Here is a 27,827-nt window from a genome sequence, read left to right as displayed (position 1 = left end):
ACTTGATTAGTTATCTGTTAGAGAGAAATATTTTAGTGCATAGTAATCTCAGAATATCTCTGCAGTTGATGTATTTTTTTGAAATAAGAAAGCATTGAGTTCAAAACTGGGTTAGCAGTTAAATTCTTAATCAGCTGTGTGCAAGGGGCAGCTGTGCCTGTTATCTTAGGGATCTCCTTTTATGCTGTTGAACACAGTTGACATTTCTACATGGTGAAAGGGAACCTTGTAGTGGCTACAATGCATATGATTATAGTCAAACTTCAGGTGTTCAAATAGAGATTACAGAGCAGGTCAAAAACTGAGCTATCTCCGTGTCTAAGGTTTACCTAGGTAGCAAGTTAGTTACAGATCATAATAAACCAAAACTGGTTTTGACAATTAACTTACAGAGCACTGATCTTCTCTGGTAGGTAGATGCACCCATTTAAGCCTGGTTCAGAAGTTTCCAGTGTGTATCAAACATGACACATGATCTAGATTTCCAGATCTTTACTATTTTGTTTTTAATGATGGATCTCTTGTCTCTATAAATATGTTATCTTTTACTTTTGTGACATAAACCCACATATCTGGTATATCTGAGGTCATGGAAGACCAACAGTGTCTGGCTACTTCAAGATGCAGGAGGTGCTAATAACTTTCCTGCTGGCTTGCTGGGAGCTTTGGGCAGGTCATTTAACCTTTCTTTGTTTTCCACATCACCAAAATGGGAATAAACTATACTTCAAAAAAAATGCATTCTGAGAGACCTAGATGAGTAAACATCAAAATTCAAACTGTTTCTCCTCTAGCTAAGAAGTAGTTTAAGCTAATTCTCTCTTTTTTTTTTTTTCTTTTTTTCCTTTTTTTTCCAGTTGGAGTGCCTCAAGCTCATTGCCTCTCAGAAATTCACAGACAAGCGCATTGGGTATTTAGGTGCCATGTTGCTGCTGGATGAGAGACAGGATGTCCATCTTCTTATGACCAATTGCATCAAGAAGTAAGGGTTCCACCTCTCTCTCCATCAACACATGCTTTGAGGTTTCAGGATCTGAAAGTACACTCCTGACAGTGATATTTTGAGTACTTTAGATTTTTTCCCTTGCATTAGAAAACTGGTATTTTCAATTTGTTGTATGCTGTTGACCAAACAAGACTGTTCTAGTACTGTACTGTATGGGATGATCCTGTTTAGCTTCCTTAGATGGAAGAGAATATAAAATTGCGTTGGTCCTGAGCAGGTGTATGTGGCAAACAACAGTTCATGTAACTACTGTTACAGAATGGTAGTAAGTGTTTCTGGAGGTCATGTTAAGATAAATAAAATCGGGAAGATGAAATGACCACAGTAAACTGCTCAGCCAGTGCAGAAGACCTCTAATTGTTGTAAAGAGCTCTCTTCCATTTCTGTAAATTAGTTATCTTCCAGCTTGCAGTAGAAAAGAGCCAGGCAAGCAGTAATGCAGCATCAGTAAAGGTCCATCCACCTTTTAAATATGATATAATCAGGATGTTTTTATAACACTGTTAAAACTTTGTAGGCTGGACTGGCCATCATATGTCACAGTCATATATATTGCTGCAGCCATGTTGTCCTGTGTTTGTTTACTTGACTTCTGCTGACGAGCTCTGAAGAGTCGTCCGACTTCAAGGATCAAGGCTGTGTATCCTGCTTTCTTTTTAAGGTTGGCCTAATGGTCCTGATGAATCATTCTCCTTGGAAGCAAGGCAGCAGCAACTTGGGATGTGCTGTCTGCTTGGCATGTTGCTGAAATTGGACAAGAGGGGATAGGAAATAATCTTTTTACTTTTTTTCTCTCAGAAAAATGCTGTTAAATTGGGACTGGTTTACATTATAGTTTAGTAGATGATGATTGGTGTATTTCCAACAATGCTCCTTTTCAAGATGGATGGGAGCAGGAGTGGAACAACTGCATTCTAGTTTATTTACCCAGAGGCCTGCTTGGTTCTGTGTGGTGTGTCTGTTTTTTATTATTATTAACTTTCAGAACATAAACTTCCCTGATGTTAGCAAATAAAGTATTGATTGTTAGACTGTGGCCTCAAAAGTGCTTGGAAAGAAACTGAACAAAACTGCGGGCCTGAGGGTCTGCTACCTTGGGATCTAGTGTCCAGGAGAGGTGAGACATTTGGCTAAAGATTTTTTCATTGAAATGTCATACCTGTGAGGCTCTTCCGTTAGAACCAGGCTGCTAGGTTAAAACCTGTTTTGATTGTTTATGCTAAAATTAATTTTTGTGGTAAGGGTATAGTGAGTTTGAACTGGAAACGGGTCAGACTGAAGCTGGGCAGAACTGGTAGACAGCTTCCCACCACCTCAGTGGGTTGTTTATTGCTTTCTTCTTTGGCTTCTGTATCTACCACTGTCTTGATTTTTATCTAGACATTAAGGTATTTGATTTATGGCATTGTCTTTCATTATTTTATAGCAAGACCTAGATTTTTGATAGCGAAAGCGCCCTTTTGGAGCATATACTTGCTATACACACAGCTTTGTATAGCTGCCAAAAATTTGCTAAAGGAAGAAGCAAAAAAACAACCCATTTAGTGGCATGTGCTATCTGTTCCTTCATCTGCATGTTGCCATAGCTGCTTGATGTAACAACCAGAATACTGTCTCTTGCTCTTCTGCACGTTGTGCGCATTTGGTTACACACCACTCCTTTCCCCAGCTCTCCCATCACACAATCCCCAGCTCCCCTTGCCTCCCAAACCAGGAACCGTATGTTTTACTTTCTTCAACATTGAGTCCTGGATACTGTGGCGACATGAGTACTAAATGGTCTGACAGAAAAGCAGTGTAGAAATAGCTTTTAGAGATTGTTGGGGTTGCCATGTGGAAGCTGTGTTGCCTTGTACTTAGTGTGACGTTGGTAGCTGGCCTCATGAATAGCATCTGCTGTCAGGTGGTTTAAAAACTTCTTATTGGCGGATTTTTGCAACTTCCTGAGGCATATGAATAGTCAGGATTGCTAAACAAAATGCCTGTATGGATTATTTTCAAGGTGTGCGAGTGGTGGGGTTTGTGGTTTTTACTCAGGATAGAGGATATTTTTTACATAAATTTTTGTATACTGTTTGGTTTGTAAGTGCAGAAGCTAAAGCCTATCCTAGAATGTGTTTAAACTGGGACCCACAGAGTCACTCCAGGACTGTACTTCATTTGAGGTTCTTTTCTGCATGCAAGTTCCAAAATACAACATTTTGTCTTTACTTTAGAAGTTCTAATGGGATTCTGTGTGGTCTTCACTCTTCTCAGCTCAATCCCTAGATACCTGATAGTGTTAACCAAGTATTTTACCTTTATAATTGAGGATTCTAAGTAGAAGTAGTAGCAACCCCTGGGGTACATGCACTCAAAGCTGCTATTGCTCAGAAGTCATGCTCCTTCAAAATAGCTGAGAATCTGGAGAGTTCTGGGCCATGTGTGCAGCTGGTTAGATGACTGTAGATATAGATGCCTTTTTTCTTGTGTGTTCAGGTTCTCTGTGTTCATGCTGATGGGCTTTTTTTTGTTCTCCTTTACAGTGACCTTAATCACAGCACGCAATATGTGCAGGGGCTGGCACTCTGCACTCTCGGCTGCATGGGCTCCTCAGAAATGTGCAGAGACCTTGCAGGAGAGGTGGAAAAGCTCCTCAAAACTTCTAACTCCTATCTTAGGAAGAAGGTACTTCAGGGAACTTTTGAATACTTTTGTTATGGATTAAAACTCAGGATTGATTCAATACCTGCTAATTCTTGAATACTAGATGGCTTGGATCACACTGGCTGACTGTTATCCCAGTGTGCAAGACAGGTCAAAACTGCCTGTCTGTGTGTATCAGGAGTGTGTGTAAGCCTCTAAAAGACAAGCCTCCAGCAGGCGAGGCAGTTGCTTCTATTTTCATACTCTCTACCTCAAGGTTGCTGATGGTAATGTTAACACTGGCCTGTTCACAGACATTAACCCCAAACTCTAGTCATCGGTTTATTTCTGTATCTTCTCGGATAAGTCCAGATACCTGAAGATTTGAACCTATTTGATCACTTCTGTTAATGATTATTACAGTAGTGTGTGAGATAGAAGGGTTAAGGCCTTGAAATGGACAATTATAAATTGTCTCATTTCCATAGCAAGTGTGCTGTAGCATCTGCAAAGTGTAATCACCCTTGTTCTTTTAAATTGATTTCATTGTTAAGTCTTGGAAAGGGTAGGAAGCAGTAAGATTTAGGAAGAGATTCATTGTTACTTCTTTCTCTAGTGCTGGATCTAGAGAGAGATTGGAGAGAAAGCAGTGCTAAGAGGTACTGCTGTATTCTGGGAAGAGGCCCTCAGTGCACTTGGCTCTCAAGCACCTGCAAAGAGTAGTGTCTCCTGTTGCTTCTGCACCCTAGACATAGGCAATTTTTTTTCAGTATACTTTTGTTTCTCATAGGACCTATCACCTGCAGGAGGAAGTTATTTTGTGGGGAAGGAGATGATATTCAAGGGAAAGAAAATGAGCCATAATTTGACATAAATTTATTTACTTTCTTCCAATGCATTATCCCCTCCATAGCAACAGGAAGAGAGACTGAAGTAGCCCTATTAAAGGCTGAGCTGCTTTGCAGTTAATATCACTTCTGAAGTGAATAATGTAAAAATGAACCATTGCTAGCGGCAGTATTACTTTGTAGCTCAGTGCTTCCCCCCTCTGTGATGCTGTTTAGTATCACTTGCAGTGGAGAGATGGAAAAATGTACTATAGACTTTCCAGGCCTTTGTATATCATGAAGTTTGTGCTAGGTCCCACTGTGCTGAATGTTCTCACAATGTGTATGGTTGTTGTTACAGTGTGTACTAACGGAGCTGTTTTTCCTGTGCAGGCAGCGTTGTGTGCTGTTCACGTCATTAGAAAGGTGCCTGAACTCATGGAGATGTTCCTGCCAGCCACCAAAAACTTGCTGAATGAGAAGAACCACGGTAATACCCGAGACTCTACTTGGCAAGGCTATGACATTCCTTACGGGATGGCACACTTGCTACCTAAGCCTTTTGTTTGGAAGGAACTTTTGAGGTGTATCAGTACAATTTGTTTCTTCCCATTTCTATGCAGTGAAAGCAAATGTCATTCAGAAGAAAGGGATGTGTGTGACTCTGCTAGTCAGCAGGAGTTTTACATGGCATAGGTGACAAAAGGAACTCTTCCACTGTTTTTTGATACAATTCAGAGTGGGTGGAATGAGAAAGTTTGTGATTTTTATCCAATACGCTGCTAAAGTGCAATTTTTAGGGTTTTTTGTCTTCTGGTAGCATAGCACTATAGGATTCTCTGACATCATTTTAGCAGGCATTCCCAGGAATGAGATACCTACGTTGGTATCAGGAAAGAGTTTCTTCAGTGCTGTTTTTCATCAGAACTACAGCATAAAACAGATTCTCACTTTAATGGTCTCCCATCTGACTATATATTTAGTATGCAGGTTTCAGCTGACAGAGTGCAGTTTCTCTTCTCCTTTGGCCTTTAGTTGCAGCTTTAAGACACAAGCACACTGCTATCTGCTTTCCCATGGGCACAGCTGCAAGCACAAATATATTTTGGGGTAGATATGCTGGACTCAAGAAGAATACTTTTTTTCATGATTTCCTGTTGTTTCCTTAGGATCTTTGTCACATGTCTGGAGCCAATAAAAATATGTTAAATGCAGATACTTCCCCCCCCCCCCCCCCCCTTAGGTGTTCTTCACACATCAGTTGTCCTCCTCACAGAGATGTGCGAGAGAAGCCCAGACATGCTTGCACACTTTAGAAAGGTAAGTGTGAACTGATAATATTGCAGAGTTAATATTCATGCTTTTGTTTGTGGTGGGTTGGGGTTTTTTGGGAGTGTGGTTTTTTTGGTTTTTTTTTTTTTTTACAGATGCGTCCTCTTAGTCTCCCTAGTGAAAGCAGTGTGCCCGTCTTTCAGTAAAATCCTTACAACTATTTGGGTGAAGAATTTAATGAAACTGTCTGCTTGTTATAAAATTTTTTTTAAAAAAATCATTAAATTTGGGAATTTTGCATGTATCTAGCCCCAATCCCCTTCAATAAGTGGGTAAGTTACAAAACATCAGTCTTAAGACTGTGCAGTATGAAACTCATCCTGAAGTTAAAATGTCCTCTTTGATGTTCCCTTAGGACTTTTTCCACTCTTCATAGCTAATTGCATAGTGACATTGGAATCGCCAATGTGTTAAAGAGGCAAAGGTGAAACTGAGGCTTAGACCAACACCTGAATGCCTTAACCAGAGCCACAAATTTTATACACTCAGGTCAAAAATACCTGTGGAAGTTGTAGTTCTGTAGATACCTCATCTCTGATAAATGCTGTATTACATCATTTTCCATTTTAGTTTAAGGGTTTGAGAGTCAAGGTCACTCTTCCTCCTCTGGTTAGGAATGTTTGCTTCTCCTCCCCTCCCCAGCACAAACTTCCTTATGCTGTTTGCCATAATTTGGTGTGCAGTATGAAACTCCTAATGATATAGACAGGCCAAGGAAGAGCAGTAAACTGGGCATGCACATAACTAAGCACCTGTAACACTTTTCAGAGGAGCAAACAGCCAGTTCTGTTCTACCAGCTTCGTTCAATTTCTCTTCTTTGACCAAGAAGTCACAATGCCAGTCAGTGCAGTTCTCAGATGCCCTTCTGTTGGTAGTCTTCCATATGGCAGTAAAACAGGACATCCTTTGATGCGTCTTAGCGTTTTGGCATGCATCTTCCCTTGCCCTGATTGTATATGTCAGAGCAGGAATGAAAGGGGGACTAGGGTCATCTTGAAGGTAGCCATCCCTGCTACTAATTGCTCAATTAAGATGATAATCCTGGGAAAAGAGAGAAGAGTGGAGTCCTCAAAACTTAGGTACTAGGTACATTCTTTTCTAGCTATCTCGTAGTTGTTTATGCTGTGGATGGTATAACATTGATCCGTCCCTAATGCCTGCTTCATCTGTTTTGTCCCTTTTGTCTGTTTGGAATCCTGCTGTGTGTTAGAATGAAAAGGTAAGAGTTAACTCTTCTAGATGCTGCATGCTTGCATTGAATCTGTAGATGTTTGTCTCTTGTGAGGCAGTGCCTCTTAATGCCGCACTTGTGATTGATGCCACACGCTTAGATCAACTGTACTTGTCTAATGCTTTTTGTGTGCTGGTCTGGTCTTGTCACTAAACCTTTATACCCATGGCAGCCCTGAATCTCAGTTGTGGCCTTTTTCAAACATGAGCCTGCTTTCCTCGAGCTCTCTCTCATTTGAGGAGTACTTCAGGGAATTTTTTTGTGCCTGTGCAGACTGTAGCCTCAGTCTTTCTTCTTATCACAAACTGGGCTTTGTGTTTTGTCTGAATCATGGGGCAACCTTGGGCGATTCCCAAAAGGGAGCAGGAGGGACAGTTACTTAGCCACCTGTAAGTGAGCTAACTGTGCTGCACAGAGCTACTGAGTACAGCTGCATTGCTGATATTTTTCATGGGTGTAATTTGACTACAGAAGTGGGGGGTGCCCTCAACCGATCTCCATGGCTGTAATGTTTCCCTTTGTTCTGTCCTCAGTTGTGATAACTCTCGCATGTTAGAAGGTAAAGAAAATGTTAATCAGGGTTCCAGGAATGCTCCAGCAGGTCACTTTACTTATCTGTTACTCTGTCTTGAGGGAAGATGTTGCAGCACCCTTTGGTTTCCTCTTTAAGGCAGATTGTAGGAAATTCATGGTTCCTTTGGTTGTGTGTTTTATGAAATGCACGTTTTCAGAGGAGTATGTAATTCCTGAAGAGCGAATGTAGGAATAAAAAAAGAGATGTTGGGCTGGTTTTCTTCTTGCACTGTACCACAAATGTATAGGACTTCAGTCCAGGAAACATTGCCCATTTAGCATGTCCACATGCAGCTATTGTGCTCTATAAGTCACACTGTGCTTTTGGCAGCTTCTGCTACTATCTGTCCTGAATCTGAAGCACCATCTTGGTTTGATGTTATCAGAAGTGGCAACTTTACAATAAGCAATCTCTGATCTGGTTAAAGTTTAATGTGAATGCAATCCCTGACTCCTAGTAGGCATACATGAACGGAGGATCAGCCTGTCTCAAGGACAGGAAAATTTGTTAAAGGTGGATTCGTTGGGAAGGGCTTTTTAGGGAAGATTTTGATAAACTAATTGTCATGCATGGAGTTGAGATAAGGAATCCTGCTGTCCTGGTGCTAGCCATGCTTCAGGAATGAAGAATCCACTTAGTGTAGCCACCATAACACCTCTGTCTAGTTTGTCACGTCTCCAGACAGTGTCTGGATTATTTTAATAATACCAGCACTGAGAGGGATAGAAGAAACTTCCTATGGAAGGAATAAAGCTTGTAGAGATCTACATCTCTGTCATCCACCAGGAGTGGTTTTTCTCTTACAGTTCACTGAAAAAGAGTTCAGTTTCTCTTTCAAACTTACGGTTTTTCATAGGATGTGTTGGGAGCAAACTTCCATTTCATCCCTGAGACTATTTTGTTACTCATAGCTGCTGTGAAGGTTTTTGGAGATAAATAGTAATTTTGTTAAAGCTTGTTTGCTTTACTGATTGGCTTATTTGCCACGTTTTGCCTTAAACCATTTACTTGCTTGGCATACATAATACAGAAAAATTCTATTACGGTTCTTCAGAGCTTCCCTGACAGATGAAGCCCATCGCTAGAGCCTAAGATGGAGGGAGCTGAACCAAACTTTTGCAGATAGGTAGTGTTTCTTCAAAGCTGTGTACAAGTCTTGAAAGATAACTTATTCCTGTGGGTAGGTGTCTACTGGGACACCAGTGCCATCAACATCTGAGAAATCTGAACTGTTTCTGAAAGTTTTTTAACCCATACAGTTGGAAAGAAACTTTAAAATATGAACAGTGTAAGCTGATATGATTTTGTGCTCCCAAATCTGGCAGAGTAGCAGTGCTTCCATCAGTTTTCCTGCCATTATGCAGAACCCTTCTAATAGCAGTAAAGCAAATAATTTGGTCAGTTTAGTATTGCTGCTCTTGCGGGGAAATTTGAGATTAAGAGGAGGAGAACAGACCCTGGAGCTGCTTGCAGGGAAGTAGTAGTCTAACAATAGATCCCTGGGGCAAGGTTGAAGGGAAATCCATTCTCTGCCCTATTTGGAAACTCTTGGAGAGGAAGCAGATCATGAAGCTTTTCTTTCTAGAAGCTAAGTTGGATGGAGTGTCAAACTTGAAGGAGTTCTTAGTAATTTAATCATAGCAGTACAGTACTTGAAAAGATCAAAAATCTTGGCTATGCTGATGCTTCCATGAAGATGTATGCTAAAAGTGAGTTAGGAGCTACTGTAATGCCCCCAAGTGAAGTCCTGGAATCATACCATTTTAATAGTCCCAGCACGTTCCCTTTCCATGAAGAGAGGAATTTAAGTTGGTGTTTCCTCTCAGGTCTCAACCGCCAAGCTCTTTAGTACTTCAAAGATACAATATGGTTCTCAGGTTCCGGCTTAACTGTTTCTAGTTGTGTCCTAGCTAAGCTGTAGGTATTCATACAGCATCAGGCCTAGGTGTGCAGGTTGAGCTTTGTAGAAGAATCCGTAGACTGACTTGCTTTCAAATACCAGGTTTGTTCTTGGACCTGTACGTCAAAACTGGGGTGGGGGGAGGAACAGCACCCTAATAAGACAACTCTCTTCTTCACAGCTTGTTCCCCAATTAGTTCGTATTCTGAAGAACCTTATCATGTCTGGATATTCACCAGAGCATGATGTGTCTGGGATCAGTGACCCCTTTTTGCAGGTAAGAACTGATGCAAACAGTGATTGATATCTAATTCTGGTACTGCTTTGAGACTTAGGTGTGGTGAAGTGGTTACCTCAGTGCAGCTGTGTTGATTTCAAGATTTTGTGTCTTTGTTAGAGCTGATTGTGCGAATGCTCTTTACCTGCCTTAGTGAAGGACACTTGTCTTAAAGAGCAGTTGTAGTGCCTTATCATATGGGAAGTTGTGACACAAGGGAGAGGCATCGATATGTGTTGATCTTGCAAGGCTGTACCTGGTGGGTAGTGGGGACACTCTTAACAGTTCTGGCTAATGGGCAGAAAATGAGCACAGCATAAGCCTGTTCTTGTTGGTAAGGGTCTTATTAAGGATAAGCATTTTGCTTAGGAGTGGAAATCAGCAGCTTGTTTTGCTTCTTTGCCACTCCTCCGGAAGTGTACTGGGTGTTTCATGGCCCCCGTGTAAAACACTGCCATCTGCTGAGCTGAGCTTTGCTTTATTTTGTCAAATAGGTACGAATCCTGCGGCTACTAAGAATTTTAGGGCGAAATGATGATGATTCTAGTGAAGCAATGAATGATATACTTGCACAGGTAAGGTCTGCAAGGTTGATGAGCAGCTTAAACTTTCTCTTTTGGTTTCTTAATCATTTGGGTTCAGCAGCGCTGGTGAGGGTACAGCTGCTTGCTGTGCTGGGTTGAATTTTGCTGCGAGACACATGTTGATAGGTGTGGTGCTTGTTTGCTCGGGATTGGTTGGTTTCACTGCCTGTTCTGGATGAGCTGGAGTTGCTTATTTTGTTTCTTTTCTCCAGGTTGCCACTAATACAGAAACAAGTAAAAACGTGGGAAATGCCATTCTCTATGAAACTGTGCTGACTATTATGGACATAAAATCTGAGAGTGGACTGAGAGTAAGTTGCCTTTGCTATGGCCTTTTGTTTGTTTCTAGGCTTGTATTAGAGTAATTTATGTAGAGGACATGAAGCAAGGCTGCTGCACCCAAACATAGCTCTGCAGTTCACTCTAGATAAGACTGTAGCCTCTTCAGAAAGTGGTGTTTGGTTTGCTGGGGTTTTTTTAAATAACAAAAATAAAAAAGCAAAACTTCCTACAGACTGTGTTCCCTTGCGTGCAGGAGAGAGCCTGTGCTGTGTTTGCCTGAGCTTCTCCTCTGCTTAGGCAGCTTCTAGAGTTCTTTGTTATGCTTTTGGCCAAGAACTGCAACGGTACCTTTGACATGTTGCCTTTAAAATCATCTGGAAACAATGAAGATGACCAGCAGCTTTTTTTTTGATCACTGACCTTCCCTAACTCTTTCTGCAGGTGTTAGCCATTAACATCCTAGGCCGTTTCTTATTAAACAACGACAAAAATATTAGGTAAGTTGTATCAAGTCTGTTTTGGCAACACCCAGTTTAAAATGTGTGAGAAGCAATTATGCAAAGATTATGCTGAAGTAGAGCTTTCCAGGAGACCAAACTGGGAAGTACTGTTGTTGGGGTTAGTATGACTGTCTAGCTTGCTTCTTTCTTGGTGCATTCTTTTCTCTGTGAAAATCTTATCTGTGGCCCTGCCCTTCTTAGTTGATGCGTCTAGGTGTATGATCTAATTCTTAACATGTGATTTCTTAATCTAATCAAGAGTTTTTTCCAATAACCTGTGAATCTCCTGTCTTGTCCCAGCTGGTCTGTGGTGATATTCAAATCAGATTTGGCGTTTGGCAACAACACAGATTGTGTGTTGTTGGCAACAAGGAAGTTTTGTTGTGCTTTGGTCACTATAGATCTGGACATGGGATTGCTGCAACTGCTAGAATTAAGTCCCATCTCTAAGTATTTTGATTGCAAAACATGGTAGAGGTGGAAGACTCTAGCCTTGGGAATTGCAAGTCATGCTAGTTTGAGTATGATCTGTGGAGGGCTAACCTTTAATTGCCTTGTCTTTTCAAAAATCTTTGTGAAGACTGGACAACTGACATGAGCCAGGAATTGGGACAGGTGCTTGTCCGGGCATGTTACGGTCTAGTAGGTAACTCATTGCTGAAGTCAGGCCAGGCAGTCCCCTGGAAGATTTCTGTTCGTTGCTGAGTACAAGAAAACCCTGTTCTGTTGCAAAATAGGACTAATCTTGGGGGGTTGTGAGTGTCTGTGCACAGCAATTAAATGCCTGCTGTCAACTGTTTATTACCATGTGTCCTTATTGCAGATATGTAGCTTTGACGTCGTTGTTGAAAACTGTGCAGACAGACCATAATGCAGTACAGCGGCACAGAAGCACAATTGTGGACTGCCTGAAGGATCTGGATGTCTCCATTAAAAGGTAATTGAAATATCAGTGAAGTAGACTCCCAAGGTTGACAGCCTGCGGAAGGTGAGCAGGGCATCAGGGAAAATGACAGTAATCCTGGAACTGTGGGACTAGTATTAATGTGTAGTGTGGTTCATACTTCAAAGAAGGTAATGAAGATGTGCAGCCACCTTCTTTGGGAAGCTGCTTTTACATTTTATACATCTTGGATTGGAGAAGAAAGATTTTTCTGTTTGCCTGAATTTTTCCAAAATGGAGTCTCAGCAGAGGTCAGATTGTGTGCTCACAACTAGACAGAAAGCCTCCGTAAAGCATGATCCTCATCAGAGCTACTCTGACATGCTCCATGCTGCTTTTCTTTCCCAGACAAACAGGCAGTGCCCTGTTGTCTTGAAACAGTGTTAAGCCATCCACATAATGTGTTCTAGATTAAATTTGATTATGCAGTGGTAGAATTCAGACTTAACTTGATTTGTTCAAATCATCTGCTTACAAACCACGTCCTATTGTGCATTCTCGCTGTTCATTTGTCATGTAAATAGCAGTTCCTTGCTGCTTCTTTGGGCAGTGGGAGAGCTTGCAGCCTTACTTCTCACTACAGGAAGACTTTTTTCTGATACTCAGTCTAGACTTCTTCCTCTGTTTCTTCTTGTTACTTCAGTTATGTTCCCTTTACTCATGATACTAACTTTTTCCTGTTTCTATCAGATGCTCATAGATACTCTTGAATTGTTTGATCTCACTTTTACCCAACCTATATGGAATGGTGCTCTTCTAAATTGTGTCTTTCAGCCTGTCAATTGCTTGCACTTTTTCAGAACTCTTTCTCATCATTATTCTTTGTATAACTGGTGGTCTGAGCTCAGTGCAGCATATGACATGTCAGTGACGGGGACAGTTGTATCCCTGTTGCATCTTGTGGAATCTGCTGCAGGCCAGAATTTCATTGAGCCCTCATCACATCATGAATATACTTTCAAATTGCTCGACCTCTTTCTTCCATCTTGTCAAATTGATTAGATACACCATAGATACTCGTTCTGATAGTCATTCTTTAAATTTATGCCCATCTTTGAATCAGATCTAGATTTTTAACAGCACTGCTCAGTGTAATATGTACAGAATAGGAAGGAAATTGGATCTGTCTTGCTTCTGAAACTTAGTTTTAACTGTTACGTAAGGGGTATCATGTAATCTATTTTTCAGTTGCAATCTAGCCCAAAACACAAATCTGTACCTTATATGCTGAGCAAGTCAGGCCACTGTTGCTGTTTGGTGCCACAGCCAGCATAAGGCTGGGTTGTGGAATAGCAGTGCCCCATCTAGTTTTTGGATAGAAGACAACAAAAAGCATTTTACTGGTGCCTGCTAGGAAAATCTAGATATGCTACAAACACCAGAGCTTCATGTCTGAGTGCAGTTGGAGGATGAAGCCTTTGAGTGATCCATCGGCAGAGCATGATGTTGCCATGCTGACACTCGTGCTGCTGACAATGCACTGTCTTCATTGAAGCAATATATTGTCTGGGTGTCGGAGTCCCCAGGCAGCAAGTTTCAAGGGCTGGGATGTGAGGAACAGACACGATACCTGGTTTTGGTTATCTGAAGCGTGGCCTGTTATCATCATCTTTTTACCATTGCAGTGCATCTTTGGTCCATGTAGTATAATTCAGAATGGCTTTGCCATTTAATTCAAGTCTCTTTGTCTGTCTGCTTAATATGATCAAACTGCGTGACTAGGAACTTCATGACAGAAACGAGGCGTGTAATGTGATTAAAGGTAAGCAATATGTGTGGGATAAATGCCTGGTGTGAAGATTGCTGAGTACCTCTGTGCACCTGCAGTATTGATATATCTGCTGTAACATGTCTGAAAAGTTAAACGTGAACATGGAAAACTTGTAACGCATTAGGGTTAGATGTAAGCAGTTGGGAACCAATTGAAGGGATGAAAACAACTAATAATGCTATAGGTCTTCAACCAGCCACAGATCTAGATGATAAAAGGTAACAATTTAGTTAAGTATTTCCACCCTAGTCCTGAACACCTCTGTGTCTTCCAGGTCCCTGGGTGTTAGTGGAGTAAAAAGAAAAATAACACATTTGCAGTTCACAGTTCTCTAGAAATCCTTCTTACTACAATAACAACTAGGAAGATGTTGAGAAGCAGCAGTGTCTAGATGCTTTCTGATTCTTGAGAACAAATAGCATGTTCCCAATACCATTAGATTGGGTAATGTGCCTGGTCTAAGTTGTTGATGTTTCATGAACATTGGGAAAATAATAAGCGATCAGAAAAAATAACTGTGTCCATGTAGTGATAGGTTAGCAGGCTTGATGCTGGAACAAGACAGAATCAGTGGGACTGCTCATGCATTTGCTGCTGGTAAATATATGAAGGTATGACAGCATAACTCATGCATCTCAACATTATGATTTTAATGAAAATTGCTGGAGTTAAACACACATAGAAGTCTGATCTACTTGAAGAAAGTATATATCACAAAATTGACTTTAGGCCTTTTGGCATAATTTTGGATGTAATCTGTTGTACAAGCAGTACAAATTCACTGTACACGTGAAGTAGTTCAGCAACTATCCAGATGATTTCAAAAGATAACTGAAATGGGGGAGGAAGTTTTTGATGTGCTATGAGGATCTTGTCTTCTAGTAGGCTATCTCAGTGGCAGGCAGAGAATAAAGTTCCTGATAGTATGAAGAGGACACAACTTGGAGGTTTGGGTTCTGGATTACACCAAATGCTCAATTTTAAAGAATATTCAGGGTTGTTCAGTGAGGCTGTTAATGCATTTTAACATAACTAATCGCCAATGTTGTACAGAAATTAATCGCATTTGAAAATAGTCTTCAAAAAATGTCAGAAGAATGGGAGAGCTGTGCTAGAATTAACCACAGAAACTTCAAGCAGAAGGGCTAAGGACTAGCCTCTGGCCTCTTGATGTATACAACAAGGAATGGCAAAGAGCCAGTACTCTGTCTAGTTGTGGTGTCAACTTGGGGTGGGGAGCAATGGGTTCTGAGAAGAGCACCAGGGTAGTTTTGGGTCTATCCGACAGGATGAAATAAAGCTTACCAGTTATTAGTTTAAATTTCTACTGTATTTGAATCTCTTAATACATGGAGATCGAAACAGGTCTCTAGCCTCAGGGATCCAGAAGAGAAGGTGTGTTGTAGCGTGGGTTACTTATTGCAGTTGTGTCTCAGAAATGAGCAGCATGCAGTTACAAATGCTTGGACAGTCAGACCTTAATGCTTGTGGACTCTGGTTGCTGAAAGATGTTTCTAGCCTTTAGGACATCTGGATAGGTGTTTTGAGAACACCCCACACCCCCACTCCCCTTTAGGTTTTTGGGGGAGTGGGTGTTTATTGTCTGCCCATGAACAGGAAAATACTGGTACATTTAATGTGGAAGGCTGTTCTCACAGGACTAATAAATGTTGTGCTCTTAATTAGAAGGTAAGTACATTTGAGTAGCTGGACTTTGGTGTTTTGGGTTTTTTACTTCACTAGGTGAAGATATTTTACTGGTTTTCTGTCTCTCACCCTAGGCGTGCAATGGAACTGAGTTTTGCTCTTGTTAATGGGAACAATGTCCGTGGAATGATGAAGGAGTTGCTGTATTTCCTAGATTCCTGTGAACCAGAGTTCAAGGCAGACTGTGCATCTGGAATATTTCTTGCAGCTGAAAAGTATGGGGTCAATTTACTTGCTATTAATTTTTTGTACATCCTGAGAAATATGAAAATTTTGTGTGTTGTTCCTCTCCCTCCTCAACCCCCAAGAGGGAATATGTTGATCATCTCTTCTCCATTTACTGATCTGTGTGTGGTTTGTCAGTTTTAACCCACTCTGAAGAACAGGAGATAGTAGTGCCTTGGGACACACTAGCGTGTCCCATATGGATAGTCCTCATATCACTAAACCAGTCTAGGATATTGATTTCTGCTGCACTTTGGAACAGGTGTTGTGCTGACATCCTGCCCCTGCCCCCCTGCACACACACAGATTCTCTGGTTAGTTGTACAGGTGAGGTGATCTCGTTACTGTTGAGCCATTGTGATCAACAGCCTGACTTTGAAGTATTGTATATGCAAGGTATGGCTGAGCTAGATTATGCAGACTTGTATATTCGTTCAGTTTTCCAATGTCAGCATTAATACCAAAAAGTCAAAGAAGGTGTGTGGTGTTTTGTTTTGTGGGTGTTTTGTTGGTGTGTGTCCCCCCTCAGAAGGCCATGGGCCAGGAAGTAACTGAGTGGGGAGGTTCTGATGATGATGGGTTTCTTGCTGGTGTGAAGGCTAGCAGTTAGTGCTCTAACTTGTTTTCTTAATTTTGTCAGATATGCTCCTTCCAAACGCTGGCACATAGACACAATTATGAGAGTCCTAACAACGGTAAGTAAAATTGCCTCTCTTGTGTGTGACTGTAAATTTTTTTTTCTTAATTCTGTAGGAAGTTACTCATCATCGAGTTGGAGATGGCTATAAAGGCTGGCAGATAACAAATGCTACAGAGGAAGCGTACTTCCATGGTAGTGACCCAAGGCAGCCAGTCAGAAATAAGTAAACTCAGTAAATATGACTGAGTGTGGTTTTAGAAATGTACGATACCAGAAATGCACAAGATTACAAGGTGTAGCAGAGTTTTTCTACTGCAGTAAACACATTAGCTTCTAAGTTAGGACAACTCTGGTGCTGCTTGTGGTTCCAATATACAGTGCTCTCGGGGAGAGTGAGTGCAGCCTTAAGTGACTTGCAAAGAGAAAGGGGCTGAAACCATTTCTTGGAATTATTCCAAGTTGAGATTATCAAAACTTTTTAATGAAACTGTATTAATAGCCTTCTAGTTCTTCTTCTTTGCGTTTAATTATTACTCTTTACCTACATGAATTTCTTTATAAATGTCACAGCTGAGTTGGAACTGGAGTAGCATTTTGGCAAACAAGAGGGAAGAGATCTTGATAACTTGGGTAGGCAGTGTGTTCCCTGAGGCAAAGGAGTGGGAAGAGATTTATTTTATCAGTATGAGTGTTCAAATTTGAGAAGTTCATCAAGAAGCGAGTCTGGCTTGTGTGTTATTTTGCCACCCTGAAACAGAGAAAAGTAGATTCGTATGAACTGAGAATTGATTTCCATAGAAGGTTGGTTGTGAGAATTGCTCTCAGATTACGTCCTTCAATAAAAAGTAACTTCCTTCTCTTGACTGCTAGAGAAACCATTTATAAAGTTGTATTCATGAGACTGCTTACTGCAGACTCTTACAGATAAACATCCTTTTCAGTTTACCAGACTTATGAGAACTAACGCAGAAAGATGGCATCAGTCATTGTGGTGGGCTGACCCTGGCTGGACGCCACGTGCCCCCCAGAGCTGCTCTGTCACTGCCCTCTTCAGCTGGGCAGGGGCAGAAAAATGTAACAAAAGGCTGGTGGGTGGAAATAAGGACAGGGAGAGATCACTCACCAGTTACCATCATGGGCAAAACAGACTCGACTTGGGGAAATTAATTTATTACCAGTCAAATCAGAGTAGGATAATGAGAAACAAAAACTCAATTTTGAAACACTTTTCCCCCACCCCTCCCTTCTTCTCGGGCTCAGCTTCACTCCCAAGTTTTCTCCCTCCTCCCCTGCAGTGGGGCAGGGGGCAGGGATGGGGGTTGTGGTCGGTTCATCGCCCCTTGTCTCTGCTGCTGCTTCCTCCTCAGGGGAGGACTCCTCACACTCCTCCCCTGCTCCAGCCTGGGCTCCCTCCCACGGGAGACATTCCTCCACGAACTTCTCCCACGTGGGTCCCTCCCACAGGCTCCAGCTCTTCCCCAACTGCACCAGCGTTGGTCTCCCACGGGGTCACCAGTCCCACCAGCAAACCTGCTCCAGCCTGGGCTCCTCTCTCCACAGGCCACAACTCCTGCCAGGAGCCTGCTCCAGCGTGGGCTTCCCACGGGGTCACGGGCTCCTTCGGGCACATCCCCCTGCTCCGGTGTGGGGTCCCCCCGGGCTGTGGGTGGAATCTGCTCCCCCAGTGCCCTCCCTGGGCGCAGGGCACAGCTGTCTCACCAGGGGCTGCCCCAGGGGCTGCGGGGAACCTCTGCTCCAGCGCCCGCAGCACCTCCTCTCCTCCTCCTTCACTGCCCTGGGTGGCTGCAGAGTTTTTTCTTTCACATGCCCTCACTCCTCTCTCCTGCTGCAATTGCTGTGGCCCAGGCATTTGTTTCCCCTTCTTAAATACATTATCCCAGAGGCGCCACCACCGCAGCTGGTGTTGGCTCTGGTGGAGATGGGGGAAAATTCTAGCAGGTCCTCACAGAAGTCACCCCTGTAGCCCCCTGCTACCAAAACCTGGCCACACAAACCCAATACAGCTGCTTTTGGCTAGCTGGGTTCTCACTTAGTTGATCTAATTGGCCTCACTTAATTTCTTCTTTTTGCATGCTCTGCTCTCAGTGCCAGAGGAGTGCCTAAACAGAACAGGTTTTGAACAGTATACATCTTCCCTTCTGTGCCAAAGCTGTGTGATTGTGTATTGCCCCCCACACTTTCCTGGCCTGAAAGTGGGCTTTTCGCTCTGAGTTCTGTGTTCCCATCCTCTAACCAGAGAGTGACATGCAGGCAAGTTCCTGGGTCCTGTGCTTATTTGGCGTAGAGTCTGGCTTTGAGCAAGCGACTGAAGAAACTGTGTTCTGCCCCCAGGGTGTCTTTGACTTAAAGCCTTCCGTTTAACAGAGGAGTTTTCTGTTGCTTTTTGTTCCTTCCGTAGCACAGGATTCTTACATCCTCATTCTATCCTCTTGACAATTTCAGGATATCTATAGCATGGATTTCTCTGGGTATCGTTGAGTTAATTGGGAAAGTGAACTGTCCTGTAGTTCTGCCCATCTGACCTTGCTCAAAATCAACCGTAAAGTGCTTGGGGGTGAGGAGGTTGATTTTTTTTATTTCCATGCACATCAGGTGGCTTTGTGAAGGATATCGGCAGATGCTGGGTGTTCCTGAGAAGTCGGATAGTGAAACCTAACAACAATTGTTCTTGCAGGCAGGAAGTTATGTTCGTGATGATGCTGTTCCCAATCTGATTCAGCTAATAACCAATAGTGTGGAGATGCATGCCTACACTGTGCAGAGACTCTACAAAGCCATCCTTGGTGATTACTCCCAGGTAATACCAGATGTGACCAGCTTCTGTTTCCCTGTTGTACTGCAATAAGCATGTTTACTAAGCATCTCAAGGTAAGGCAACATCAGACTGTCTAGCTCCAAGGGTCAGATTGCAGAGGAGGCATGTCTTCTGTAAGTTCATGTTCTTTTTATTTTCTCTATTTCTCTTAGGGAATTCTTGATGAAATTAAATATTCCTATTTCTTCTGCTGTGGAGAACTTCTTTGGCTGGAAGGAGGGCTAAGCTTGCTCAGGGAAATGGTGAGGGTTTAATTTGTCATGCAGGCATTCATTTATCTCTGAGGCATCTGATTTTTCTTCTAACAGCAGCCCCTGGTGCAAGTGGCCTCTTGGTGCATAGGAGAGTATGGAGATCTTCTGGTGTCTGGTCAGTGTGAAGAGGAGGAACCAATACAGGTATAGCTTGGGAAAGAACAACAACTCTGTACCTGGCTGAGGCTGGAGCTGCTTGATGTGAGGGGAGCGTGGTGGTTCCTTAGCACTGATGTCCATGATGGTGATGGACCCTGGGCAGGAGTGTCCTTCCCATGCTGCAGGCATGGGCTGCGTAAACACTCGCTGTGAGGAGAGCAGCCACAGTTGGCAGAGCAGTCTGGTTTCAGTGCTCTGGCTTGCAGGGTGTCTGCTAGGGTCTTAGCTGTGTGTTTTGGTGATAAACCTGCTCTTCAGTATGTGGAGCAGGAACTGTATCTTAAAACTAGTATCACGGGATCTCCAGCTAGATGCTTCTGTCTCACACTCTGAACATAACGCTGCAGGCTCACAGAGTTGCAGAGAAGGTACGACATGGCCATTAAGCATGAGACAGGTTTTTACATTATGTCCTGGAAGGCTTGCTGCAAAGCTTTTCTCTGTCTCAGCCTAACCTTTCTGTACCTTTTCAGGTAACGGAGGATGAAGTTCTTGATATTTTAGAGAGTGTCCTGATATCTAATATGTCTGCATCTGTTACACGAGGCTATGCTCTCACTGCCATCATGAAGCTTTCCACAAGGTTCACCTGCACTGTCAAGTGAGTTGTTATTGATGTTGTATCACACAGGGCTTTGTTGCAAATACACTGGTGTCAGTTGTCTTCAGTAGAAGGACATGTTCTGCTTCCGTGGTTTACAAGAGTCATCTTGTTATTTGTTGGCTTTTACAGCCCCCCTTTGCTTGCAGTGTGGAAGACTTCACTGCTTTGTACTGTTTTCTCTGTGGGTGTCCGCTACCGTGTAGGGACTTAATCCATGTTGCTGTTGCTTGAAAAATCCTTAATGGGGAAGATAAGGCCTTACTTCCAGTGGACTGTTCTTTCCAGTTCCTTCTTAGGATGATGGAGAGAAAAATAGCCTTGTTTCCTACCGATGGCTTCTTAGTGTGGGTAGTTGAGCTTTCTTGTGATGGGTGGTGGGGTGTTAATCACCTGCTGATGCTGTTGTGAAGGGACAGTTCAAAAATGGATGTTGCATAGACAGTCCAGGGAAACAGTGGTGACTACTGTTTTAAATGAGTTACCCAAGACACTTCTTGAGCAGAGGCCAGATAGTGTCTTCCAGATGACACATGCTAATCCCTTGCTTATTGCTGCTAATTCCATGGTGTGGTTTTGTTTTTTTGTTTCCCCCCTGCCCCCACACAGTCGCATTAAGAAGGTAGTTTCCATTTATGGCAGCAGCATTGATGTGGAGCTACAGCAGAGGGCAGTGGAATATAATGCACTTTTCAAGAAATATGATCACATGAGGTGAGTGCTGATGAGTTTTGGTGTTTGAAAAGGATCATTATAATCTACTCTGATTTCCTGTGTACCACACTTGGTGCTTTGAGAGCTTTGGTGATTTTGGTAGGAATACAGAGGAACTAGAATCCCTTCCTCGTCTGTAGGGCTAGTGAGTGTTTTAAGACTTTCTCTGCCAAAACATTTGCCCTGCTTTGAGCTTGAACTTGACTAATTTTTACTTCTAGGTGTTGAATCTTAAATGTGATAGCTGAGTAAGTGTCTGCAGGTAGCTTTTCCCATGCTAGCATTTCCACAGTCACTAGGTTCAAACTTATTTTAAAATGTCTTTGGAATAAACATGCAGAGACCCATTGACCTGTCATCCTAAGCTGTGCTCTGAACTCAAGGTAATTCTTCCAACTGTTAATACTCTTCAGTTTTTGAGAACATCTTTTTAATTTACTGTATGTTCCTGTAGTATCTGTTTAAAATCTCAAATTCTGCTTGCAAAGGCATACTATTTCACTGCACCACTCAGCATCCCTGTTTTACAATTTGTGAACATGTTAACCTCCTTACACCTTATCATTGAGGGGTCCCCATTCATCTTTGCTTTGCTCGAGTGATTGTTTCTTTATGAGAAAGTTAAACCCCGCTTTGTTGCAATGATTAAAGCTGTAATTCTTTGCAGAATAGTCATTAATCCATTTACAATAGTTAATTGTTGATACATAGGAGCACCATGGATTCTATTCAGTGAGGATTGTAAGATTGGAGGAGGTCTTCTTGGAATTAACTTTATCCTTGAAAATTTCCATAAGATTCCAGTGGATGAAGGAACATCCATTTTAGGGTCTAGACAAGAGAACAGAGAAAATGGATGCCACTGGACTAAATACTGCCTGTGTTTGTAGGGGCCTCCAAACTTTGTTTCTAAGGCTCTTCACAATCACTTTTTTCCATAGATACCATCATATTCACTATGTGTAGGATACAACATCCTTGTGATTTCCTCTTTTCTCCCCTCCTGTGGGATCTATGCAGCAACTCAGATTGTTCCTGGAGAAGTTATGTTAAAAAACGAGCTAGGGCATGTGAGCTGCTGAGGGCTTCACATGGTCTTATGAATGAGTTGAGAAAAATCTGGCATGAAGCTTTTGATCAGAGTTGACCATTGCAGACAACAGTGTCTGTCACAGCTGGCTTTTGATCAGATGGCAGTGTATGCTAGTCATAGTTTTGGGAAGCGTTACACTTCAGAAAAACTTATGTGAGCTTCATTCAGTTTTACAAGAAAGCATCTGTGTTTTTTCTCCCAGTATATTCTGGTGTTCATTACAGTGTAAAGGTCAATGTTTAATAGTTTCTGCTCATTAAGACTTTGTTCATGGTCAAAAATGGCCCGTTGTTGGGTTTATTGGCACTGGAGCACTTTTTCAGCCCAAAAGATGTGTGGACAATGTGGCTTACTGCTATTACATGCAGCGCTTTGTGGCTTGATCTGCAAGGGTAATGGCCTTTCTTGTATTACAGACTAGTTCTCCCTATACAGGTTTTCTTAGTTTTTTGGTTTGATGTCAAGATTCTGAATACCGTGACACCTCTTCAGTCTCTGTATCACTTCAGGAGGGTACTCCCAAGGGCTGAACTTAATCTCTTTGGAAACTTAATTTGGCTAAATGAGAGCATGGTGATTTGCTTTTCCAACTTTGTCACCTAAGTGGTTAACCCTTCTTCAAGGAGAAGTCAGATGAGCTGACTCTGACTCAACTGCTTATGGAACAGAGCAGTCAGGTGACCCGGGTCTGTAGTTAATCCACCATTGCTCAATTATTTAATCTTTGCCTTGGATTTGTTATCTTAGTCCCACAGTGGAAACTTTGTCAAGTACTAGGGGAAAGCAGGAGGCAGGAGGGCTTGTTTGGCTTTCAGCTGTCAGCTAACGTGTTTACACTAGCCTAGAGTGCCAGGGATTGTGTCTGACCTCCTCAGGCTGTCATGCAGTCTTACAGTTCCCCTGTGTTGGAGCTGAAAGGAAAAGGCAGGTTGCCCTGTGTAAATCATCTGAATGTCTGAGTATTTGGATTGGGATCCAGGAAGATGGCACAGTGTAACTATGTCAGCTTCTTTCAGGCCAGCCCTGCTTGAGAGAATGCCAGTAATGGAGAAAGCCACCACAAATGGCCCCACTGAGATTGTACAGACCAATGGAGAGACAGAGCCAGCGGTACTGGAAACCAAACCTCCGCCCTCTGGATTGCAGCCTGCTAGCCAGGTAATGGAAGCTGATCCAGGATAAGTTTCCACTGCCTGTCAGACCACACTACTAGCCCCTGCCAACAGTAAGCTGAGACCATCTCCCTCCCACTCTCTGCCTCTTTGCTAGTTCTGGCCTGGTGATGATTGCATCACCTCTCTGCTCTGGTGCCTGTAGGTCAAGGACAGATGTGTGGAAGAGATCACTGGGGGAGTGTGAGAGCAGGGTGGCGTAAAGACATGTAGCCTCAAAATGTCTCGGTGTGCACGACCTCCATCCTTCTCTCTGTGGTCCCAGGATCTCTTGTGGGGTGTGGGACTGTAGCCAAACTAAGCACCTCTCTGGCCAGCTCTGTGGGTCTTCTGTTGAGAACAAGTAGAATCCATTACATTTGTAGGGGAAGGTAGCAGGGAGTTGAATATTTAACTACCACATCCACTCTTTCATTAGGCAAATGATTTGTTGGACTTGTTGGGGGGAAGTGATATAACACCTGTAATCCCCACTGCACCTACAAGCAAGCCAGCTTCTGCTGGCGGAGAGCTCCTGGACCTCCTGGGAGACCTCAACCTAACAGGTGAGCAGGCTGCTTCTCTTCGAAGTCTGCATTCTCAGTCCTGGGGTGGGATGAGGGCTGGCTAGTTCTTCGCTTTCTATCAAGTCCTGGCCTTCACGCGTATTCCTACCAAGACCCACATTAGCATACAGGTAGGAGTCAGGGAATGAAGTCGCAGGTCGGTTCTGCATGATTAGCTGGTGAGCCTTGAGCATTTTTACACTGCAGCCTGGGAATGCTGTGAGCCTTTCCAGAGAACTCTGGGAGATGTGAGGAATTCATTCCGTTTGAATGCCTTCTAGCTCAAGAGGAGCCAGTCCTTGTTAGTGAAAGCAGAGAAGGGGAGGATAACAACACAGATGATTTGTAGAGCTTCATGTAAAGAAATAGGATATGCAGCAGTTGATCTTTGGAGAAGGAGTAATTACTCTTCATTTTATGACAGCTAAGTAATAATCCTTCAACATTTCTTGTAGGTTCTCCAGTATCTGCCCCTGCACCCCAGATAGCACAGCCTTCGTTCCTGCTTGATGGACTTTCATCACAGCCTCTCTTCAATGATATTGCTGCAGGTTAGGGACATGTAAATCCCTAGCCTGAGGTGCCACAGCACCCAACTAAAAGAGGAAACAAGGGGTAATAAAAAGAGGGAGGGATTTGGAAGTGAAGTGTGGCACAGGCACTGGAGCAGAAGGGGATGTGTTTAATCTTCAGAAGAGTTCATGTCTGGGGTAAAGTAAATGCTTTCTGTGATGTTGAATGATCTCCAGATCCTGTAGGTCTGCTGCTTTTTTGTTTTCTACAGGAATCCCCTCAATTACTGCATACAACAAGAATGGGCTGAAGATTGACTTCACCTTTGAGAGGTCAAACACCAACCCCAGCGTCACTGTAATCACGATACAGGCCTCCAACAGCACAGAGCTGGATATGACAGATTTTGTTTTCCAAGCTGCAGTACCAAAGGTAGAGCCATGGAGGGCAGCTTACAGTGATAGGTTGAGGGCCAGCTGCAAATACTTCCTGATCAGTGCTTTCATGTAGACAGAAACCTGCGGCATGGGCAACAAGGCTAAGAGCTGTTCATAGGTTCTTTTAGTGCTCAGTTTAGTCAGCTCTTTCCAGTCTGAAAGTAAATGTTATAAATGCAATAGAACACTGCTTCCTATCAGACTGGACTACTTCTGTTTGGACAAAATCTTGTTTCAAAATCACCACTTCCTCGGAAAGTTGCTAAACCATATGCAGAAAAATGTTGGGTCAAAAAAAAAAAGTTAAGACACTAATCTTTCCCTTTATTCTTAGTTTCTAAGAAATATACCATGCTCTTTGCAGCTATGAATACATGAAAAAGCACAAAATATGGCAGACAGTTAGTGCCTAGTTTGTAGTAGAGCAGACCATTTAAGCAGGGTGTGGTTAGAATGTTCTTCAAGTTTGGGAAAATACATTCGCTTCTGGGAGTTTCACTTCTAGGAATTATTAATGCTCTAACTTTAATTCGGGTAGGTTTCATACCTGCCATAGGAAGGAATTGGGGAAGGAATGGGCCTCCTGAAGTTACAGGTGTGCTGAGCATTCTTGACTGTTCCTCTGCATCTGACACTTGAAACAATGCATCGCTGCTGATCTTGGTAAACTACAGCGAGCCCTCACCCCCTAGTATTTGTGCTACCTGGATCTTACTTGTGTAGAAAGCAGGTGGGCCAGTGAATATTCTCTACAGATAGGGAATTGAAGAACTCATTATTCAGGGCCAGGAACTGAACTCTTAATTTTCCTTGCTGTCTCTCGGTGCAAACAGATCACTTTGTTCTTACTTGATTAAGCATGAAATTGTTTTCTCTTTGTCCTTTCTTCAGACATTCCAGCTGCAGCTCCTGTCTCCCAGCAGCAGTGTCATCCCTGCATTTAACTCGGGGACCATCACACAGGTCATTAAAGTCCTGAATCCACAAAAGGTGAGTGATTCCAAGAACAGTTATGAAAGATACTGTCTTGGAATCATGGATTTAGTGGCAGTCAGTCAGGGATGCATCTGAGATGAGAGACAGACAGTGATGGTAGTGAATGATGTGTTTCTAATGACAGTCGTTTTGTTTAGGGTTAGGAAAAAGTTACGAAAAAGACAGGAGGTCGTGGGCACAGGTTTGGCCTTCTCTTTGGTTATACTGCTAAAACAGATTCGTGGCTTTGTTACCTTCTTGAATTCATGAATGTGTTTTTCATTGGAATGGTGGTTAAACAAGTTTTTGGATGGCCTTTCTAGAGGAGCTCAACCTGTTGTTTGTATGCATTGTAAAAGTGATGTCTGAAGGGCAAGCATCTTGCCATAATAAATACATTCAACGTTTATTCTTGATATCTGGAGCAGCATTACTTGAAATGTTTGTTACACAAGAAATAGTTTGATCCATAACACTAACAAAATTGTCTGTTTTCTCAAGTGGTGTCACTTGTTTATAATGTGATGAGTGTAGCTTCAAACAGTTGATGGCAAGAACCTTTAGGTGCGATTTAATCATAATTCCATTTGGTTTACAGCCTTCAGAGACAGGCTTTCAAGACTGGGACACAACAGACTTAAGGGGGGAGGGAGGGGTGTGGCCCACATGTCCTCCTTAAGAGGCTTTGCAAGTATTCAGATGGCATCAGAGAGAAAAATAAAATTTCTTCCTTTGTGGGACACCCTTAAGATCTTAACCATCTTTAAGAACTTAAAACATCTTAAGTTTTTCATAGGTTAACCCTTACTTACTGCTCTAGATGTTAAGTGTTGCTGCCAGACAGATGCGCAAATTAGAAAAATTCTCAAATTTCATCCCAGGATTTCACTGAAATGGCTGTCTTCTAGTGCATCATTTTTGTGGTTTCAATGCATCTCCCCTTATCTCAGTATAGTGTGCTCCCCTCTGCCTATATTAAGGTACAAGACTGATTATTCTTTTTGTCTTGTATACATCTGATACAAATTTCTCTGTGGTGCTGTAGAGCACCTTTCAAAGATCACCTTGAAAGTTACGTTCTCAGCTTGGGAAGGTTTGGGAGTTTTCCTGTAAGGTGCTGGAAGTTGCAATATATCCACCTCAGATGGGACCCACAAGTGAAATACACGTAGATAGTGGGATGCTTTCTTGTTGGAACACCAGAACTCCTCTGAACACTTCAGAATGCAGAGGTGCAAAATAGTATTTTATTACCCTCTTCTCTTCCCACTATTTTCTAACTCTTCTACCTCAGGCATTTGTGCATCTCTTACTGTCCTTTAGACTGCTACTGCCTGACAGTTCAGCTTTGCAAGAGCCCTGTCCGTGAGATAGTGTAGTTCCCTGGAATTCTCTGAGGGAGGCAACCTTGGAACAGCCTTGCTACTTAGGAGGTAGCTGTTTGTCTTGTCAGAGTTGTAAAAAAGTCTGTTCACCTGGACATGGGCTGTCATTATGCTGGATTGAAGCTGATGGCCGGTTTCCCAAAACACCACCAAATACAAACCAATAACAAAAATGACACCAGTTATGTTGATCTGTTAGTGATAAAGCATAGCCTTTTTATCCTGAGGCTGGTTGGAGCAGTCATTGTCCTCCTTTCCTCCCTTGGCTATCCCTTTTGCATATTTCCCTGTAGGTATGGGGAAGAGAGCCAGAAATAGCCAACTTTTTGCCTTTCCTTTTAGCGTTTTTGGGAAACAAGATTTTTTGAGAGTGAGGAGAATAGGGAACCTGACTTGGAGCATGCTGTGCCCTATTATTAAGGGCCACCTAGTAGCTGGATGACAGCCAAACGACAGAGTGTAAAACAACTTCTGAGCAATTCCATCACTTACAGTAGGAGGAAATGTTCCTAGAGACCCTGTTTCCAGTCTTTCTTAGGCTATTTCCTTCACAGTGCTCCAGAGCTACGCAAGGCTTGACGTTTCCAGACCGCTGCTTTGAGTGAACGGCGAGTGTGGGAGATGACACCTCTCCCTGCGAGCCCAAGTGCAGAGCAGCAGAGTCCAGATCTGCCTCCTGCTTTCTTCCATTGTTAACTGGGATTTTAAAGCAGTTATT

General features: G+C 42.7%; 1 protein-coding gene and 1 non-coding gene across 4 annotated transcripts in view; both read left to right on the top strand.

Moving 5' to 3' along the window:
- Positions 1-27,827, top strand: part of AP1G1 (adaptor related protein complex 1 subunit gamma 1) — a 52,252-nt gene that overhangs the window by 20,105 nt on the left and 4,320 nt on the right. For all 3 annotated transcript variants that reach the window (XM_074839934.1, XM_074839936.1, XM_074839935.1), the window contains exons 3-22: positions 858-982; positions 3,532-3,673; positions 4,852-4,948; positions 5,702-5,778; positions 9,678-9,773; positions 10,268-10,348; positions 10,570-10,668; positions 11,081-11,136; positions 11,963-12,076; positions 15,635-15,775; positions 16,426-16,480; positions 19,121-19,243; positions 19,570-19,659; positions 20,148-20,275; positions 20,885-20,989; positions 23,099-23,240; positions 23,673-23,799; positions 24,255-24,350; positions 24,584-24,744; positions 25,641-25,739. In XM_074839934.1, the coding sequence (XP_074696035.1) occupies positions 858-982; positions 3,532-3,673; positions 4,852-4,948; positions 5,702-5,778; positions 9,678-9,773; positions 10,268-10,348; positions 10,570-10,668; positions 11,081-11,136; positions 11,963-12,076; positions 15,635-15,775; positions 16,426-16,480; positions 19,121-19,243; positions 19,570-19,659; positions 20,148-20,275; positions 20,885-20,989; positions 23,099-23,240; positions 23,673-23,799; positions 24,255-24,350; positions 24,584-24,744; positions 25,641-25,739 (2,154 nt within the window). The remainder of the gene's footprint in view (positions 1-857; positions 983-3,531; positions 3,674-4,851; positions 4,949-5,701; positions 5,779-9,677; positions 9,774-10,267; positions 10,349-10,569; positions 10,669-11,080; positions 11,137-11,962; positions 12,077-15,634; positions 15,776-16,425; positions 16,481-19,120; positions 19,244-19,569; positions 19,660-20,147; positions 20,276-20,884; positions 20,990-23,098; positions 23,241-23,672; positions 23,800-24,254; positions 24,351-24,583; positions 24,745-25,640; positions 25,740-27,827) is intronic.
- Positions 13,478-13,564, top strand: LOC141930016 (small nucleolar RNA SNORD71). The gene has a single exon (XR_012625174.1). It is a non-coding gene; the product is annotated as a small nucleolar RNA SNORD71 (small nucleolar RNA).

This window comes from Strix aluco, chromosome 14 (genome assembly GCF_031877795.1).
Source record: "Strix aluco isolate bStrAlu1 chromosome 14, bStrAlu1.hap1, whole genome shotgun sequence".
Lineage (NCBI taxonomy): Eukaryota > Metazoa > Chordata > Aves > Strigiformes > Strigidae > Strix > Strix aluco.
Note: the sequence above shows the minus strand (reverse complement) of the source record. Positions and strands in the feature narration are given on the sequence as shown.